General features: G+C 34.5%; 1 protein-coding gene across 6 annotated transcripts in view; it reads right to left on the bottom strand.

The window, feature by feature from the left end:
* The window catches only part of LOC125059005 (synaptotagmin-5-like), a 43,360-nt gene that overhangs the window by 12,932 nt on the left and 12,356 nt on the right, over positions 1 to 18,072 (bottom strand). Inside the window, exons 1-2 of one of the 6 annotated variants that reach the window (XM_047663088.1) lie at positions 7,916 to 8,003; positions 2,905 to 3,109 (exon numbers count right to left, since the gene is read on the bottom strand). The exons of 2 other annotated variants lie outside the window; for them this stretch is intronic. In XM_047663088.1, the coding sequence (XP_047519044.1) occupies positions 2,905 to 3,060 (156 nt within the window). In that variant the 5' untranslated portion in view covers positions 3,061 to 3,109; positions 7,916 to 8,003. Of the gene's footprint in view, positions 1 to 2,904; positions 3,195 to 7,915; positions 8,004 to 18,072 lie in introns of those variants that run through there. 3 more of the 6 variants (XM_047663087.1, XM_047663085.1, XM_047663086.1) reach the window with 3 other exon arrangements.

The following is an 18,072-nucleotide window of genomic DNA, read 5'->3' as shown; positions in this document are numbered from 1 at the left end:
GCATGCGGTGGCCCGGAGTGAAGTACCGCCTCGCCTTGCTGAGCAAACCAAGCTTTTTGGAGGCTAATTTAGCCTTTCCCTCCAAGTGACCGCGAAACTGAACGTCGTTCGATATGTCAACGCCAAGTATTCCAATGCTGGCTGTGGCTTTAAGAAGAGTGTTTTCGAAAAGAGGAGTAGCGACAAAGGGTGTTTTTTTAGCGGAAAACGCGCAAACTTGTGTCTTCTTGGGGTTAAATTGGACTAGGTTTTGTCTCCCCAGTCTGAGACTCCACGTAGTAGAGTTTCGATTTCAGACACAAGTTTGTTCCGGTACTCATCAACAACTGCCCGAGAAATACCTGCCCGGCCAGTGTAAAGAATATCCCCATGTCTTAGAGCCAAAAAGTCGACGGCGTGTGTCAGGCACTGGAGGCTGATCATTTTTAAACCTACTTGCCTATTATGTGTAAAAATGATCATGAAACAGATTTAGAAATCTGAAGCCAAGACCTAAAAGAGGTTGTAGCGCCACTGATTCTTTTTTTTAATCAACAAGTTTGAAGGGGAATTCTTTTTTTAAGATTTGTTACCAGCACAACTTACTAAATCATCATCATTATCTTATCTGCTAATGTTAAATTCGGGTCTTTTAAAATATGACTTGATATTGGCATAACTTTAAAACCTCTTTACGTAGATTTATAGATAGATGAAAAGCTTAATACAGCCTTTACTTAACTTCCGTTTTGGCAACGTGATCCGGACGAAATTTCGATATTCATCCCACCCACTTAATGCTCGGAACTGATAATCATTGTTTACGGATATGACAGAAACCCGTGCTCTTGACGCTTGTATCTCGAAAATTCGGTGTTAACTATTTTCTATGTTGTATATAGTATAATATGCTTAGCGAAAAATTTTAATACGAGAATTTATTCTTATAACAGGTAGATATATCTATCTATCACAGAGCTGCAAGCATGCTATGCTTTCTATACGAAGAATGTGTAATAATGTGATAATAGTCCTTATGAAGAAACATATAGAAAACGAGTTTGTATGGCACAGACTTTTTCCAAATTCCTATGCATTATTGACTTATTTGTATGTCTGTTTAACTAATCATTTATATTTATAGGCTTTCTGTTCCTTTTACAAAAACAAGGGTGTGAAAGCAACGTCGTCTGAGAAAGTTCTAAATAACAATTTTATTCTAGGTTTCAGCGAACCAACAGTTTTATTACCAAAGATAAAACTAACCAATCGGGAAAATTTACTTAGTTGTTTTCCTGGGTACAATAGTAAAAACACGTCAGTATTAAATGCCTTAGGAACTGAGAGACATCTTATTATTCTTACTTTTAAGAACCAATAAAACGTTGATTCTAAGGTCTACAAAGTTTTTTTTAAATACCTGTCAGAATAAATTATTACGTGTTGCTTATGTAACTGGAATTTGGAATAGACTGTTAAAACACCTACCAGGTGTTTTTTTATGCGTAACAGAGACTACAAAGGGCAAGGAAGAGAGGGCAAGCTACTTTACCAGCCAGCAAAAGCCTACTAAACTATACTACTGTGTTTCGGTAAAGTTAACATAGAATATAGATTATAGGTGTTAGTTATCTTGATTTAAAAAAAAAACACTATGATAAAAAAATATATAAACTTTGTAAGTCTTGACTAAATTGTAAAGAGATTAGCTATTTGACGAAAAAACTTAAGAAACCATGAATAGGTTTAGGAAACGTGTACAGTGCAGGTAACAATGCTAAAATATTTGCTGTTATAAACTTCCTTCAACGTTGGTTGTCTTGCCATGAATACCTGAGTTTGCGGTTGTGAAATATTACTCTTGAATCATATATTATAAAGTTAATAATTAAGACACGACAATAATGTCTAAGATACAATGGATGAAATTAAATGCTGAGGAAGATGAAATTAGATACATCACAAAAAATACATAGAGTATTTTGAGCCAAATATGTACTTATTATGTGCTCAGAACACTTTACTAAACTATGTTGATAAATGAATAAAGACTCATAGAGAAAATGTATGATAAACCTTTAATTTAAAAAATATTGGATTAAAATGTAAAATTGTTGGGTGTGGCCGAGAAAGAAAGTAGAATAAATGCTGTGGAAATGAGAGCGATAAGAAGCTTGTGTGGTGTAACACTGAGTGATAGGATAAGTAATAGTGAGATACGTGAGCAGTCTGGGTTCAAAAGAGGACGTAATGACAAGGATACCAAAGGATGCTTGGGTGGTTTGGTCATGTAGAACGGAAGAATGAGAAGCGGTTAACAAGTAGGATATACAAGGCAACCGTAAATGGTGAAGTAGGGTTGGGTAGGCCTTGTCGTTACCAGAACCAAATCCAGGAGGTACTAGAGAAGAGACAAGTTAAAAGATCCCATAACCGACGAGCTGGCATGGTGACAATCATGGAAGTGGATGAAGCGAGAGAAAGATGTAAGAACCGTAGCAATTGGAGATGCGTGGATTCTGCCTACCCCTTTGGGAAAAAGGCGTTAATATATAAATATATAATAATTGTTACTGCTATTGAAGGTGTCCAGGGGGCCGTACAAGTATTACGTAAGCTGATTTACCGCACTTCCCCCCCCCCATTCCTCTTGTCAGCAAAAGTAAACAAAGCTCAGTACATAAACGTATTATTTTTTTATAGGAATCCTCGAAAATGCATTGCGTTATCAAGCATAGACAATGTGTGTAAAAAGTAAATAAATACTGCTGACGTAATCACCAGATAAGAAAATAACCCCCCCCCCCCCGTCTACCCTATAGGATAATAATAATAATAATTACGTAATAATTGAACGGCCCCGATGGACACTGATCATATAGTATAAATGTATAATAAGTGTTTTATATTATTTGCTATACATACACTGGGGCTCCCATGTGACTTGTCATCACCGTAGCTGTCAGTTGAGTTATGACTCTGTCCGCTGCTGGCACTGGACGTCCGTTCCCTGGCAGCCCGAGCCCATGATTCAAGCCGTTTCTGGGCTGCCCACACACTTTGAGGGCCCAAACCACTCATTTTTACCGTTGTCTTAACAGTTAATACATTATTGCTTTTCCACTAAATACTTCAAATCCGAAAATATGTTTCTATTTAGGTCGATATTCGTTGTTAGATTGTTTTTTAAATAGGCTAAAACATTATTTTATAAGAATGAGAGCTATTCATGCGTCTGTCAGAATGATTAAGACAAATACAACCATAACAATGCGGGTAATTAAAATTAACCCTTTCCATTTCATATAATTAAATGCTTAAAAATTTGATTAAGGAAATTATCTACTAAAATGTATTTCGTGATATAGCTACAATATGATATATTTTACGTCTTTTATCGATACTTCTAATGTCAAGTTGTTATATAATCTACTATATAAAAATAAGTCGGGTTTTCCTTCCTGACGCTATAACTCCAGAACGCACGAACCGATTTCCACGGTTATGCATTCGTTGGAAAGGTCTCAGGCTCCGTGAGGTTTATAGTCAAATTCAGGAAAAATTTCAACAGAAAAGCGGGATCACCGAACGAAATGTTACATAAAACGAAGCCATCTGGTGGCGAAACGGAGTTCGCCGAGTTTAAGTTATTTTATAAGAATGAGAGCTATTCATGCGTCTGTCAGAATGATTTAGACAAATACAACCATAACAATGCGGGTAATTAAAATTAACCCTTTCCATTTCATATAATTAATTATTAAATGCTTAAATTAAAGGAAATTATCTACTAAAATGTATTTTGTGATATGGCTAGAATGTGATATATTTTACGTCTTTTATCGATACTTCTAATGTCAAGTTGTTATATTATGTGGTATAAAGTTTAAAATCTATTCACGCGAGTAAGGCAAAATTCACTAATCTAATTGTATAAATTCATTGCAACTGGGCGATGACTAAAACCTTTTAAAATTTCTATCGTTCATTGTTCGCTTAATTTGCTTTATTGTAGCAAATATATGTAGAAAACTATAAAAAAGTTTTTCAATTTTAACCTTTTTTAAGGCAGTTTTTGCCGCGCAACGCCCGCTATGTGGAACCAGCTGCCCACTAGAGTATTTCCGAACCAATTCGACTTAGGGTCCTTCAAGAAAAAAGCGTACCAATTCTTATAAGGCCGGTAACGCACTTGCGAGCCTTCTGGCAATGTGAGTGATATGAGTGGTATCACGTGTTACATTTAATAAAAAATTTAGTGTATGTTTTTTTAACAGTTAAAATTGAATAACGTGCTTTATAATTGCATCACAAGGCAACCAGAGAAATATAAATACTCTGTTCCAATACCGATCCCAATTATGAATTTTGGCTCCACGTGATCTCAACATCGGCGATATCGAGAGAACTACGTGGAGAACTACATACAAAAACGTCGTGATCGCTGTTGCTATTGGAAGTTTCATAGTAAGGCTGGTCGTTAATAGAAAACGTTAATAAAAAAAGGTTTGTTGCGCTTAAACCCCGACAATGAAGTCATAGATTGAGCCTTAAAAATAATAAATTATTAAGATGTTAAGATAGTCGCTGACCTAATAAAATTAGACTACGTTGGAAACTGAGACAGACAATTAAAATAATTTGCGTTAACTCTTAATTATTTACCTAATTTAATGTTTTTAACTACTCTTTCTTAATCCGTATTTCGGTCTGTCTGTTATTATAAACGACTTACGAACTGGCTTTAGCGGAATTTAGCATTTTATTAAGACAACGTCCAAAAGTTTTAAGCTCCGGGCTTCGTTTGTTTGCGGGTTATTTTTATTTTTGCCTATTATTAAGACTACATTCATTTTAATTGGATAAGATAATGGTGTATAAGATGGGGACCTATTTTTTTAAATAGTTACCTACCGTATTAATAATCGGTCAATTCTTTGTTACTTATGTTTTAATAAAATAAAAATACAGTAATAAATTCGGGGTTGTCTCGACCAGTATTTTATTAATATGTTAAGTGTTATGTGTATAGTATTGGAATAAAATTAATATTCAATTAATATTTCTTCTCTCGGCTGCTATCATGTAATAACCTCTAAAAAGGGTATGATAGTCATCTGAAGTGTTTTGCAAATATAGAGACTATAAAGATTTCTACTAGAGAAACTAAACGAAACTTTTCTTTAGACTAGAAAAACTTCTTAAAACAAGCTATAATCTGAGTAATATAAGAGAGTCCAGAAGACAAACATACAACCACTTTGTGAAACTGATACATTAAATTAAGGAAAAAACAAAATAAATGAGTCCTTACAACCATGGTAATAAAAATTTAAGGTATGTAAGATAGCGAACAACCTAATAATAGCTTTGGGCAGCCTATCGATGGCGCCAGAGCGGCTGTCAAAAGTAAGCATCGAACACTTCTTTAACCTTCATACAAGGTTATATTTTTATGTTCCTGTTTATTCGTATATGTATATAGGTGATATATATAATTGCCTTAAAGAGCTGCAGCGCGAAAATGTGAGGAAACCTATGCGTGTGTATTGGAAGATATATAGAGAGAATGAAAAAAATATATAGATAATATGTTTTGTACCGATCCATATTATAAATAAATTCATTATTTGGAAATTAAAGGGGTTTTTATACTTAAAGGAATATTTGAATTTTTTAATTAATTTTCTTGACGCACAGAATTCCTATATATTAAAAAGATTCTATTATATTACGATCAGTTCCAAATAAAAAAGTTTTGGTTAACGCAAGTACTTAATAACAGGACTTATATAAAACTTTAGCTATAAAGATACGACAAACTCATGAAAGATAATAAAAGAAGTATATAATATGTCACTATTGAAAAATCCACACACTTCACACACTGAATATAGGAAAAATTTAAATAGATTCTTTATTATAAATTTTAAATAGTTATCGTGACAGTCTCCACCTGACCACGATTGCTGTAAAGCGAAACCACAAGTTATAGAAACATAAACATATACACAACATTTATTACTAACGAAACACACAAAATAATAATAGTGAAAAAAAGAAAAATAACAAAAAAAAAGGAAAATAAAAGAAAGGAATAAGGTAGATTTTAAGTGTGTAATGTGTGTGTGTTGTTGTTGTAACTGGCCCTGGCTCAGCACTATGCTGTGGAGCAGACGTGTTCCACAGCACTGGTCATTTTGCCTGAGACCAAAACAGCTAGTATTAAATTCGCATATTTACACAAACAAAATGCACCACCGTTTCGTCCTTCATTTAATATTCTAAGCCCCTTGATTTTTTCGGATTTCGTGAACAAAAGAAAAGCACGTTTTGAAAATGAAGACGAGAATTCTCATTAAAACCCAAGTATGCTTAGCTGGTACATTTCAATAGTACTTCGGTATGGAGATGAGACGGTCACAATTATTGTAATAATTTCGTTTTTTGATATCACGAACAAAAGAACCGCATACGAGATAAAATATGAATGTCGTTAATGACCTGCCTGAAATAACTTCGGCCTAAGCAAATATAAGGTGTGTCTGTTTATTCTTGGGTTCATTAGAAACAAACGATAACTACGAGCTTTGGATCGACATGTTAATACGAAGAAGCCATAAAATGAAATTCTGATTTTTTTACGCACGAATGTTTGATTGATGCTTAAAGTAACATATCGCACACACATTTATGTGTCTGTGTTATGTTTTTATAGTATCCCTTCAATGGCGACAACCCGAAATAACCTTTGTCATGTTGGGAATCGCACAAAAGACCTCTGGATTATACGCTGTTTACGTTATCGACTAATCTATGTAAAAATCATATATATAAAAGAGGAATATGATTTGGAAAAACACAGATTTTAAACATAATTCAACACAATTTGAACACATAACCCCTATTTCTATAATAAATTGCTAACATAATCCAAGTTTTTAAGAAAAATAGAATTCAAAAATTAACTCTATTATTTCCAATTTAGCGTTTTTTTAATTTAGTTTATTAATTTCACCTTGCCTCCTGCTGATAGGGGACAAGTCTTTGTTTTTAATTTAAGTTATTATTATTAATTACATAAGATGTCATGTGGAACATGGTGTAATGGTTGCAGCTCCTTACAAACGTTGTGTAAAAAAAGAAAAAAAAAACATGGCGATTAAAAAGAGTGGCGGAGAGTTTATTGCCAGTTCTTCTCTTCCGTTCTACGCCCTTGATTTGAGAACTGGCAGTAAATGTAAAATTAGAAGCATTAATATGTATTTCTTTAATGACGCATCACAAGTGTACATTGTGTTACCTACGTGAATAAATGATTTTTGAATTTGAATTTGAATTTAATAATCGTAGATTTAAAATAAATAACTTCAAAATAAACACGAGAATAGACCTTTAATCGCTAGACAGAAACACAGGGTCAGTGACGTTGCGTGGGCGCTGCGCTTACTACGATTTACGATGTCTGTTAGATGTAGGCGTTTGTTTGTATTCTATAGCATATCAGTCGTAATTAAAACTTTTGGTTGGAAAATAATTAGAAAATGAAACATTCTAGTTTTAAAAGCTTTTGATTATTAGGTTATGTTAATAACACGTATTAACATAACCATAATTATATTATAAATCTTATGAAGAGGCGTGTGTTTCCATCGAACTGTTAAAGACGCTAAGCATTTTGCGAGGCGAAAAACGGGGCGTATATCTTAGAGGCTGGGCCAGTATGGGCTAACTGTTGCGCGCAGAACATTTTAGATTATCTCGCCAGATAGCGAATTTATTTAAATAAGCACTTAGCAATTTGCTGGACTCGATTCCATTTGCGAACGTTGATTACAATCTTAGTCGAGATTATTTGCTACTACGTATTTTAGTTTTGCACCGACGTAATATGAATTTTTTTCACATTTTCATATAGACGCATATTATATACTACCTATAGATTTATTGAGCACGGAATTGGAAGATTAACAGCACTATTGCTAACACTGGAGCGAAGCCGCGCGGTGTGCACCGCGGCTCGCGCAAACTGACGTGACGCCCGGGGCTCTCCTGGCTTGCCTCCCTCGACCTTCCCCGGGCACAGGGTAGAACAAGCAGTAATTCAAGTGCTTAATATCGTATTTCATTTAAATTCAAAATACTACGTTTACGATATGAGGAAATGTAAACGTAGGTATCTGTCATTGACTTTCCAAAGGAATGAAGAGATTCACTGTGGGCAATATAAACTGTGCCTCGTATTTCGCTATAAATTCAGTTTCGAATGTGGCCAGCCGTATAATTGTTCCAGGTCGCTAGCAATACTTTGAATTTAATTGTGCACTTTCATTTGCGTGCATTGGTCCCTAAGATGGTCATGAAAAATCTATTTTCGGTCCCTTTATTGATTGGTCTTAAAAGTTAATTTCTTTATATTGTAAGTAAGTGTTCTGGGTAGAAGGTCGTATCTCAAGCATTTCCTTGGTATGGCCGCGGTACTAGGTGGCTAGGGCGGGCGGTTCACGTCCTCTTTCTGAGCAACAGGTTCGGAAGGTCATGCAGAGCGCCTCGGGAATACAAACACCTTTTATAAGACGTACTCATGTCTGCGGCTGAGATACTAAAATTCAAGTTTCAGTATGATTTTATATATTCACGAGAAAGTTCCGTTCGGAGAGCTTTACACAAAATGTTTTCTTCGTAGATTTTGTCGAAGTTTATTTAAGGGAACTTTGTAATATTTCAAACCACTAATACCTGTAAATATGTAATAAGCTAGGGAAATTTTAAACCAAATAATAATCTTGTGGCTTAATAAAATCTCTTAACGCTTAAAAGTATAAAATGTTCATTAAAAGTGACGGGAAAACATAAATCTGTCTAAAGCTTCCTTGTTACTTACAGCTTGAATTTATTATAATAAAAATGAACAGTTTCAAAAGGATTTCGCTATGAACGGGCTTAAAACAGAATCAACGTACAAATGCAACTTAGAAAATGGATTTTGTATTTTACTACGAATTCTCACAAGGCTTGGTACTTTTCAGCTGTAGTTTTGAAACTATAGTTGACAACACTGACAGTACGACAATAGTGTAAGTTATAGTTTCGATTAAACTAAAACAGTTTAATCATTACAGTAGAAACTTTGTTTAAAATATGTGATTTCTTCTGATTCTGACTTGAAAAGGGCAGTTTGCTCAACGAGTATATAGTATAAGGCACCAATATTTAGTAGTTTTTTGGTGTTTTTGTACTCTTAATTTACTTATAATGTTATAATTTGTTGAAATTTAATAATATTTTAAGTTTAAGCTCTTAAGTGTATGTATGTTAGAGCAAGGGTGAAATTCAGATTCAAGTCAATTCTAAGCATGACTCACATATGTCAAAAATGTAATATATATTAAGAGTGGCAGTGTTGGCCTAGGCTCCAGCTTGCGACGCTCATACCTGAGGTCGTAGGTTCGATCCCCGGCTGTGCACCAATGGAACTTTCTTTCTCTGTGCGCGTACTAACTAATCATATGTACAGAAGCAGAAAAGTGTCGCCATGTTACGGGAATTTACGTGTAATCTTATATATAAAATTCTCGTGTCGCGGTGTTTGTGGTAGTCCACCCCTAATTTTTTTTTAAATTTTTAAACAAAACTTTTTATTTTTATTTTTTATGATACAACATGCCAAAATACATACAACCCTTAATTTTTACCCCTCTACGATCAACCCCTATTTTTTTATTATATACATGGAAAAACGACGTTTACCCGGTCAGCTAATAAATGATAAAATGATGAACTTATACCATATGTAGTTATGTATGAACCCTACCTATGTTTGTATTAGCCTCCCTTGTGTGCACACATTTACTACTAAAGCATAGTTTCCCAATGCTCTATAGATATAATATAGACGTTGCTAACGACTTTTTTCGTGTGTACCAGTTACTTAAATAACCAAAAACACTTTCATTTTTCTTCGTATTCATTTATCTATATATATAAAAGAAAGTCGTGTTTGTTACAACACTTATAACTCGAGAACGGCTGGACCGATTGCCATGGTTTTTGATTTGTTGGATTTGTTTCCGTCCCGAATAGCAGAATAAGCAATAAAATATCGGATAAGTTATCGAATAACATTAAATTAATTAATTAATTTTACGAATGCAAAAACCATATGGTGCCATCTGTTGACAAAACTACGCATTATTTTACGTCGAATTCGTGTCAGCTCAAGAAATTCCGATCTTGAGGTGAATCAGGAGATGCATAACCATGCTTTGATCCTGATCAAAAGATGTTGGATATCAGAAAGTGCTTAACATGCAGTATTGCCATATTGACGCTAGAGAGAAGATGCCTAATGTGTAAAACTGCCATTCTTCTTTCGCAATGGCAAGCAATAAAACATTTCTGTATTTGCAAAAAAGTTGTATTAATGTAATACTTAACATTAATGAAATCCTAAAATAAGTTAAATTAAAGTAACAACGATATTATAAGGTTGTAGGGCGGAACGAAGTTAGCCAGGTCAGCTAGTAGTATATAAAAAGACAAATCTAACACAGGTATACAAATATAATTTGAATAGGCTCGTTAATAAGAGAGAGCAGTAAAAAGGGAAGTGAAAATAATTTTTAATTAATTGACATGATAAATACATCTTACATTGACGTTTGCTAAACCTATAATTAGGGGATAAAATATAGTAAATAGATAAAGATTTTATAACTTAAAACAATTTAAATAAATATAAAGTAACATCTTTTTTTTATAAAACAGCGGTAAACGGGCAGGAGGCTCATCTGATGTTAAGTGATACCACCATCCATGGACACTCTCAATGCCAGAGGGCTCGCGAATGCGTTGCCGGACTTTTTGAAGTTATATTTCTTTTGGCGCGTTAGGGAAAAATTATGAGAGTAAATTTTTACGATGCTTGCGCACACCGGCACAAAAGACCGACACCCTGAAGTTAGCTATAGTCAACATTTTAGTTTTTTTTGTGGTATAAAAATAAACTTTAATTTAACTAAATAATGCGTTAATATATTCGTCATACATTGAAAGTTTAATAAAACTTTCAATGTATTAAATACCTTTTTCTATTATTTGTGTAGTTTTTTCTACAAACGCAGAATACAATTTTTGAAAAGATTTTTATCTTGATTTTTATCTCCAAAGAAGTATAACTTCTACGCGTGTACATACACGTTTTTTTTGGTACGCTCTTGTCTTGAAGAACCCGAAGTCAAAGTTGGTCCGGAAATACTTCAGTGGAATCATCATCATTCTTCATCGTAGAAATGAAGTGTTCTAGACCTCTTTATGACTTATGTAAAATCAGAACGAAAACAGCTTTAAGTGTCCCTTTGAGATCTTCACTGTTGTTACATTTTAAATTCAATTAAAATTCTCCAAAGTCCTTACAATATAGTTAGGGCATCTGAGATATTCCATTTTAACCCTTTACTTAGCCCGTCCCCTTGAAAACTATTTGTTCAAGTTTAATGATAAAACCAGATTGGTAAAGGATTTTTAAGTAGGAAATCGAGAACTCGGTTTCAATGTCTGGGAAACTTTTTTCTTTGCTTGACGGTGTTACACATTTTGATGAATATTTTCACGTTCTTCGCAAAATAAAAGTGGCAACCGTTTTTACTGTTCAGTCTGTTCAATCTGTTTGTTTGACATTATTGAGATACATAATAAATTGAACATTTAAAACCATGTCTGAGTTCTGGTGTAGAGATGAAACTCAGGGAATAACGTAGTAATATTTGATAGTTTCAAGTTAACAGAGGAACGTACTGGTGGGTAAAAGCTAGTACTTAAATAACTAATTATAAGACAAATAAACGTTGTTATTTTGTATCTACAATATAACCTACCTAACGCACGAATGTTTAAACAACTGTAGGAATTTATTCTAGATATTGTGAGTAAAATGCTGTAAGCTGCCACTTTTCCAATATAGTGGAAGTGACAAGATACGATGTGACATGATAAATGGCATATAAAACAAAACTTCCTAAGAGAACATTAAAATCTGTGAAATAATGTTTAAAATATTGAAAACTTTTACACCAACAGTTTGTGCAAACCACACATATATATCATATAGCCGAGGCCATTTTAAGCATTAATAAATATATAATGGATGTTGCGGCCGCATGAACTTTGATATTTGGTGTACGGCAATTATCGCTTGGCTTTCAGCTTTCACTGCGGGATTACAACTATAATGAAAATGTCCTCTAAATATATAAATATAATTAGTGGCGCTACCTTTCATATCGCATATGTTTCATTGATATTTAATCTTTATAGATAAGAAGATTAACACGATCTTTACACCATACGAGAAAATCTTTGTACGACATTTGCTCTCTTTTACGCCACAGCCGTTTTCAAATTTAACATTAACAGTGTATTAGTGCACTCTATATACGAGTATCTAGCTTAAAAGTTAAAGAAGTAAAGATACACTCACACACGTTAACACAAAACAAAGAAATATTAAACTAAATACGAGTATAACAAAAATATAAGTACTGCGCAGTATTAATTTGGCCTCACGTAGTACACTCGCTATGGACACTCGGGTATGTTTCTGACCACAGCGCTTTTAGAGAGAAAATTAAGTAAATAAAGCATACAATATGATATAGTATAAATAATTATTGGATTATTATTTACACAACAACCCTATATATGGTCTTAAGCTACGGTTTCCTAGAAAAGCGGTGCCGTTAGCTAACGGCCGTCATTTTACGGTTGTTAATAACGGCCGTATTTACGGTGCCCAATGAATCAGTTTCTTTAAGCCAACTTTATGGACAAGTAGGTGATCAGCCTTCTGTGCCTGACACATATCCTTATTTGTCTTCAAGACGGGTTTCTTATGATCTTATTTATAGTAAGTGTTATTTGCGCCAATAGAAAGTACTGCTGCACAGGTACCAATGCAGGACTTCGGTGGTACAAGACAGAATGCAATCGCATGAAAATTTAAATTGTTCAAGTTATATATTAGTGTAGTGTAATAACTTAGTAATAACTAAATAATTTACGAGTTCGGTGACGTTTGTACGCTTGCCGTAGAATGTATAATCAAGTAAATAATTAATAATGTTTTCTTGAACTCAAAGGCCACTCGAGGAACTAGTAATAAGGAGAATTAATATTTAATTTGGGATGTATTTATGACGTCCTCTAAAATTAGTCCAATGCGGTCAATTCAGGAGTCATGCCTTTGTATTGTATTGTATTGTATTCGGGGTTATACAACGTGTTTCAATGCAACATTAATTTATTGTACCGGAGTTCACTATTATTATGTAAACCTTATCTTTATATATATAATTCTTCTGTGAGTGTGTATGTCACTGAACTTCTCTCAAACGACTGGACCGATTTTGATGAAATTTTTTGTGTGTGTTCAAGGGGATCTGGGAATGGTTTAGATTCACAAATCAGCCCGCCAGATGGCGCTGCAGTCAGTACTTTCATACTTTGCTTTACTAATTGCTTGAAATATCATGCAGGACAACGTCTGTCGGGTCCACTAGTTTAGTTATATATTGTAATAAATAAAGTTGTAATTTAATAAAAACTAAATATTTATGTGTAACTTTTAAAATATTTAAAAAATAACCTACAGAATGAACATGATCAATTTTATTTTTAGTTTTATCTATACTAATATTATAAAGAGGAAAGATTTTTATGTAAGTATGTTGGTAACGAATTGGCTCAAAAAGTACTGGACCGATTTTAAAAATTCTTTCACCATTTGAATGCTACATTCTATAATGTATGTGCCGTCGTTTTTTTGGGTCTAATGCAAGCCGGTTTCCACACGATCTTTTCCTTCACCGTTCGAGCGAATGTTAAATGCGCACATAGACAGAAAGTCCATTGGTGCACAGCCGGGGATCGAACCTACGACTTCAGGGATAAGAGTCGCACGCTGAAGCCACTAGGCCAACATTGCTCTAGATATGAATATGATGAGATATATTGTAAAAATATGGAATAAGTTAACAAAGTATGACTAAATTTTATGGGGCATAGAATACTATAGGAAGGCATAGAATTAGAACATTTTGTAAAATATACCTTCAAAAATAATTCTATGTAGACGTTGTGGGCTGTGGCAGACTAGGTATTACTTAAACATTTCTGCAGAAACCGATCCATATTTGTCAATATATCTTCCTCAAGCTCATCAATCAATAACAACTTGTCTCTGGATCCGGTGTGTACATTACTCTACGTCGTGTTACTGTTACTCCGATATCCATCTTATACAATAGTGTATCACGTGTTTAGTGCATTTTGTATTCTGTTTAAATGGACTTAACGCGTTTTATATAAATACTAGCGGCCCTACCCGGCTTCGCACACATTTTTTTAAAACTTTTTTTGGAGATATTGATATGTTTTTTAATATTGTGGAACATGTTTTTTGTTTTATCGTCAATCGTTTTCGCAGCGTATGCGATGAATGATTTTTTTACACCTTGGGTAACATTATGGTAATTTTAGCAGAGATCCTTATTTTTTTCTTGCAATTCAAATAGAATATATATATATATAGGCTATATTAATCAGCATTAACTAATAGATTGATAAATGATCATGGATACAGAAATCTGAGGCCCAGACCTAAGGTTGTAGCGCCACTGATTTATTTTCTTTATTTTTTATCTAATCATATTATGTGCTTATATATATAGTATTTATCTATTGTTATAGTTGTTTCTGCAGTCTTAATCTGCTCTTTGCTGTGGCAATTTTAAAATTTGGTTATAATTGGTAAACTTCATTTACAATACGAACTGTCATAGCTAGTTCGCTCTAGTGTTTGGTAACCCCAGCGTAATTAAAAGCTTAACACAATTTTAAATATATACTTCAAGCAAAATAAATAGCAGGCGCTTGATTGGAACCCGCAAGAAAGCGGAAGACTGGCCATTCCGAGCAGACCTGGCAGCAAAGAAAGCCAGAAAGACTTGGAGCAACGTGAACTACGCGGCTCAAGATCGAACGCAATGGAGGATCAAGACGCCCTTTGCCCCATCTTGGTATAGCAGATTAAGACCAGTCAAGCAAATTGACGTAAGATTAATTAGCTAATAGCACGTTCATTTCAGCATCACGTATAACAAAACTCAGCCTTATCGCGATAAGTTCGAATCACTCAAGAGAAGCTGATTACAGAATCCCTCTCAGAAACTTTAAAACGTCCTTGCGCATAATGACATCTTTATGCTTCTAGTTTTATAACCACAACTTTATGGAACGCATTTTAACGGTTTTATTTTATCGTCTTTTCTCGTTATAAATTTATATTATCGGAGAATGTAAATGTTTTATTGATCGATAGGGCTATTTTCGAGGTGCTTTAGTAACCCCAAATTCATATCGATAGTGTAATAGTTCGCGCTTGGGCCACGGTACCAGTGCTATGACCATCATTTTTTCTTTTTTTCATTTCGTAATAAGACCCCTATACTGGTACAAATGACCCACTATTTTGTGTCACTATCTCCCGGCCTCTTACTTAACAGAGCCACTAAACAATAATTGGACACTACTTGCACTACACACCTGCAATAATCAATGTCAATTATTAATCACTTGCATTCGCACTAATCAAAGTGAATACAGGCCTTAATAGAAACAAGTGTGGACGGCGACCGATTAGTGTATGTTATTAGTTGGCTGCGTAGTAAAGTGATTAGAAGCGTGTTTTTTTTTTGTGAGTGAACTGCGAGTAGTGACGTCGCGTGCGCCCTCCCTTCCCCCTCACTCGCAGCGTGCCTGCCAAACTATATGACAACCGAATTTACTTAAGGGCCGATTTACATTATCTTAGTGTTTAGGAGAGTGCTTTAGTACAACTTGAAAGGCAAGTTCTTTAGCGTAGCGTTTACTAAAGCAAGTAGCGTTTACATGTTTCAACTAAAGTACTATCCTAAAGCACTCTCCTAAACACTAAGATAATGTAAATCGGCCTTAACAGATCCACTAAACAACAATTGGATACTACTTGCACTATACACCTGCACTAATCAATGTCAATAGTAATTGACTTGCACTCGCACTAATCAAAGTGAATACAGGCCTTTATGCACTGAGACAAGTTTAGGAGAGTGGTGTGGCAGCAGCAAGTCAACGTATCGGTTATGGTTTTTCAATACAGGCACAATCTTCAGTAATCAAGACTACGAAGAAGAAGAGTTGTTAAATTCCTTACCAGAAACTTGGCTATTAAAAGGAACGGTCCTTGCCAGTTCTTCTTTCTCGCTCTATGCGCTTGCTATGGAAAATTTAATTTAAAAGCTTTAATTTGTTTCTAATATTGACATTCATTATTAATATTCATAATAGAATACAAAACATACAATACTAATACATACATAAGTAATTAATTTATGGATATTCATTTAATTAGCTTGAGAGCCGTGGTAGCCTGGCTCAGCGTGCGAGGCTGTTTCGAACACCGGAAACTAATGGGTTTTTCTTTGTGGACACAATACTTATCAATACTTATATATATACATTAGTAACTAATGATTAGTGGAATGGAGCGAAACATCGTGAGGAACATCGTAACATGCGAAAAGGAAGTTTTCAAGAAAACAGACGCATAAATGTGTTTGTACCAGCATACTGTTCTTTTATAGAAACAGTTTGAATTTGTTTCAAGAGCTATTGCTTAGTATCGCGTAGTTTATTGGATAAACTTGGAACTTTTAAATGACCACACAACTCCGTGCGCAGTAATAATTGAAATTTTAACTTAATTAAAATGACGCATTCCTTGCCGCATTATAACGTTCAATTTGAACATTATTAAATATTATTATTAGTGGAAATAAGGGTAGACGAGACGAGGTATTAAATTCTTCAGGTAATAGATATGATATATGACGTAATTGCATTCTAAGCCTTCCTAAGACAAGTTTTAGACAATATTTTCTATGGGATATGTTTATATGTAGGAAGTAACGCAACAGCCTCTGTTATATAAAAAAAATAACTTAATTTCGAGAATTTTGAAAGATAACGTTAATTACGTATACTAAAAAAAATACAAACCCACACACTTTAATCAGAAATGGGTCCAACTAAGCTTTAGCTAACACAGATTTTCAGTGGGCCCATACTACCTAGGACCTACACACTAAACAAAATTGGTAACAATTGAAATGATTAAAAACATCAATTGTTCAATATTATTAAAAATAGCATTTTACAATCAATTACCGAATAACCAATAAAAATTCACACACGCACTATAAACATGAAATAAATATTAGAGGAAACTCTTTGGTAATTTGCATACATATTATATCGTCATAGTTCGTTATTTAAAGTTGGCGTTGCTATGGTCTTGTTATGTTTTTATATTGTCACTTATTAATAAACTGGACTGCTGCACGCGACTACCGCTGCACACTTATAACCCAACAAAGGTTATGGGCCCAGTCATAGTCTAGTAAATTAATAAAAAAAAAAAAGGGGGAACTAGAGTGCTTAACCTAGTAACGATGGCGAGTGTGCGGATAGAATTACTAAGCCGTGATAATTACGACTCATGGCGAATCCAGGCCCATGCTCTATTGATCAAGAGCGATGTGTGGGGCTATGTGGATGGTAGCATTAAGAAGCCAGCTGAGCCAGCAGAGGCGTTGCTTTGGGAAGCGGCGGATGCAAAGGCGAGAGCGGAGATTATTCTCTCAATTAGTCCAGGTGAGCTACGACACATTAAGGGGACGAGTACGTCGCGAGAATGTTGGTTCAAATTAGAAAGCATCTTCGCGTCTTCGGGTCCCGCTAAGAAAGCGACACTGTTAAAGCAGCTCATATTACACAAAATGTGTGAGGAGGACGACATGCGTGAATATCTGTTAAGCTTCTTTGAAGCCAAAGAAAAGTTACTAGACATGGACATAAATATAAATAATGATCTTGCATCTATTATTTTACTCTATAGTCTGCCCCCAAGTTATGAGAACTTTAGATGTGCGATGGAGACTAGAGATTCATTGCCAGACCCGAATTCTTTGAAAGTTAAAATTCTTGAAGAAGATGCCT

The sequence above is a fragment of the Pieris napi genome, chromosome 19, assembly GCF_905475465.1.
Source record: "Pieris napi chromosome 19, ilPieNapi1.2, whole genome shotgun sequence".
Lineage (NCBI taxonomy): Eukaryota > Metazoa > Arthropoda > Insecta > Lepidoptera > Pieridae > Pieris > Pieris napi.
Note: the sequence above shows the minus strand (reverse complement) of the source record. Positions and strands in the feature narration are given on the sequence as shown.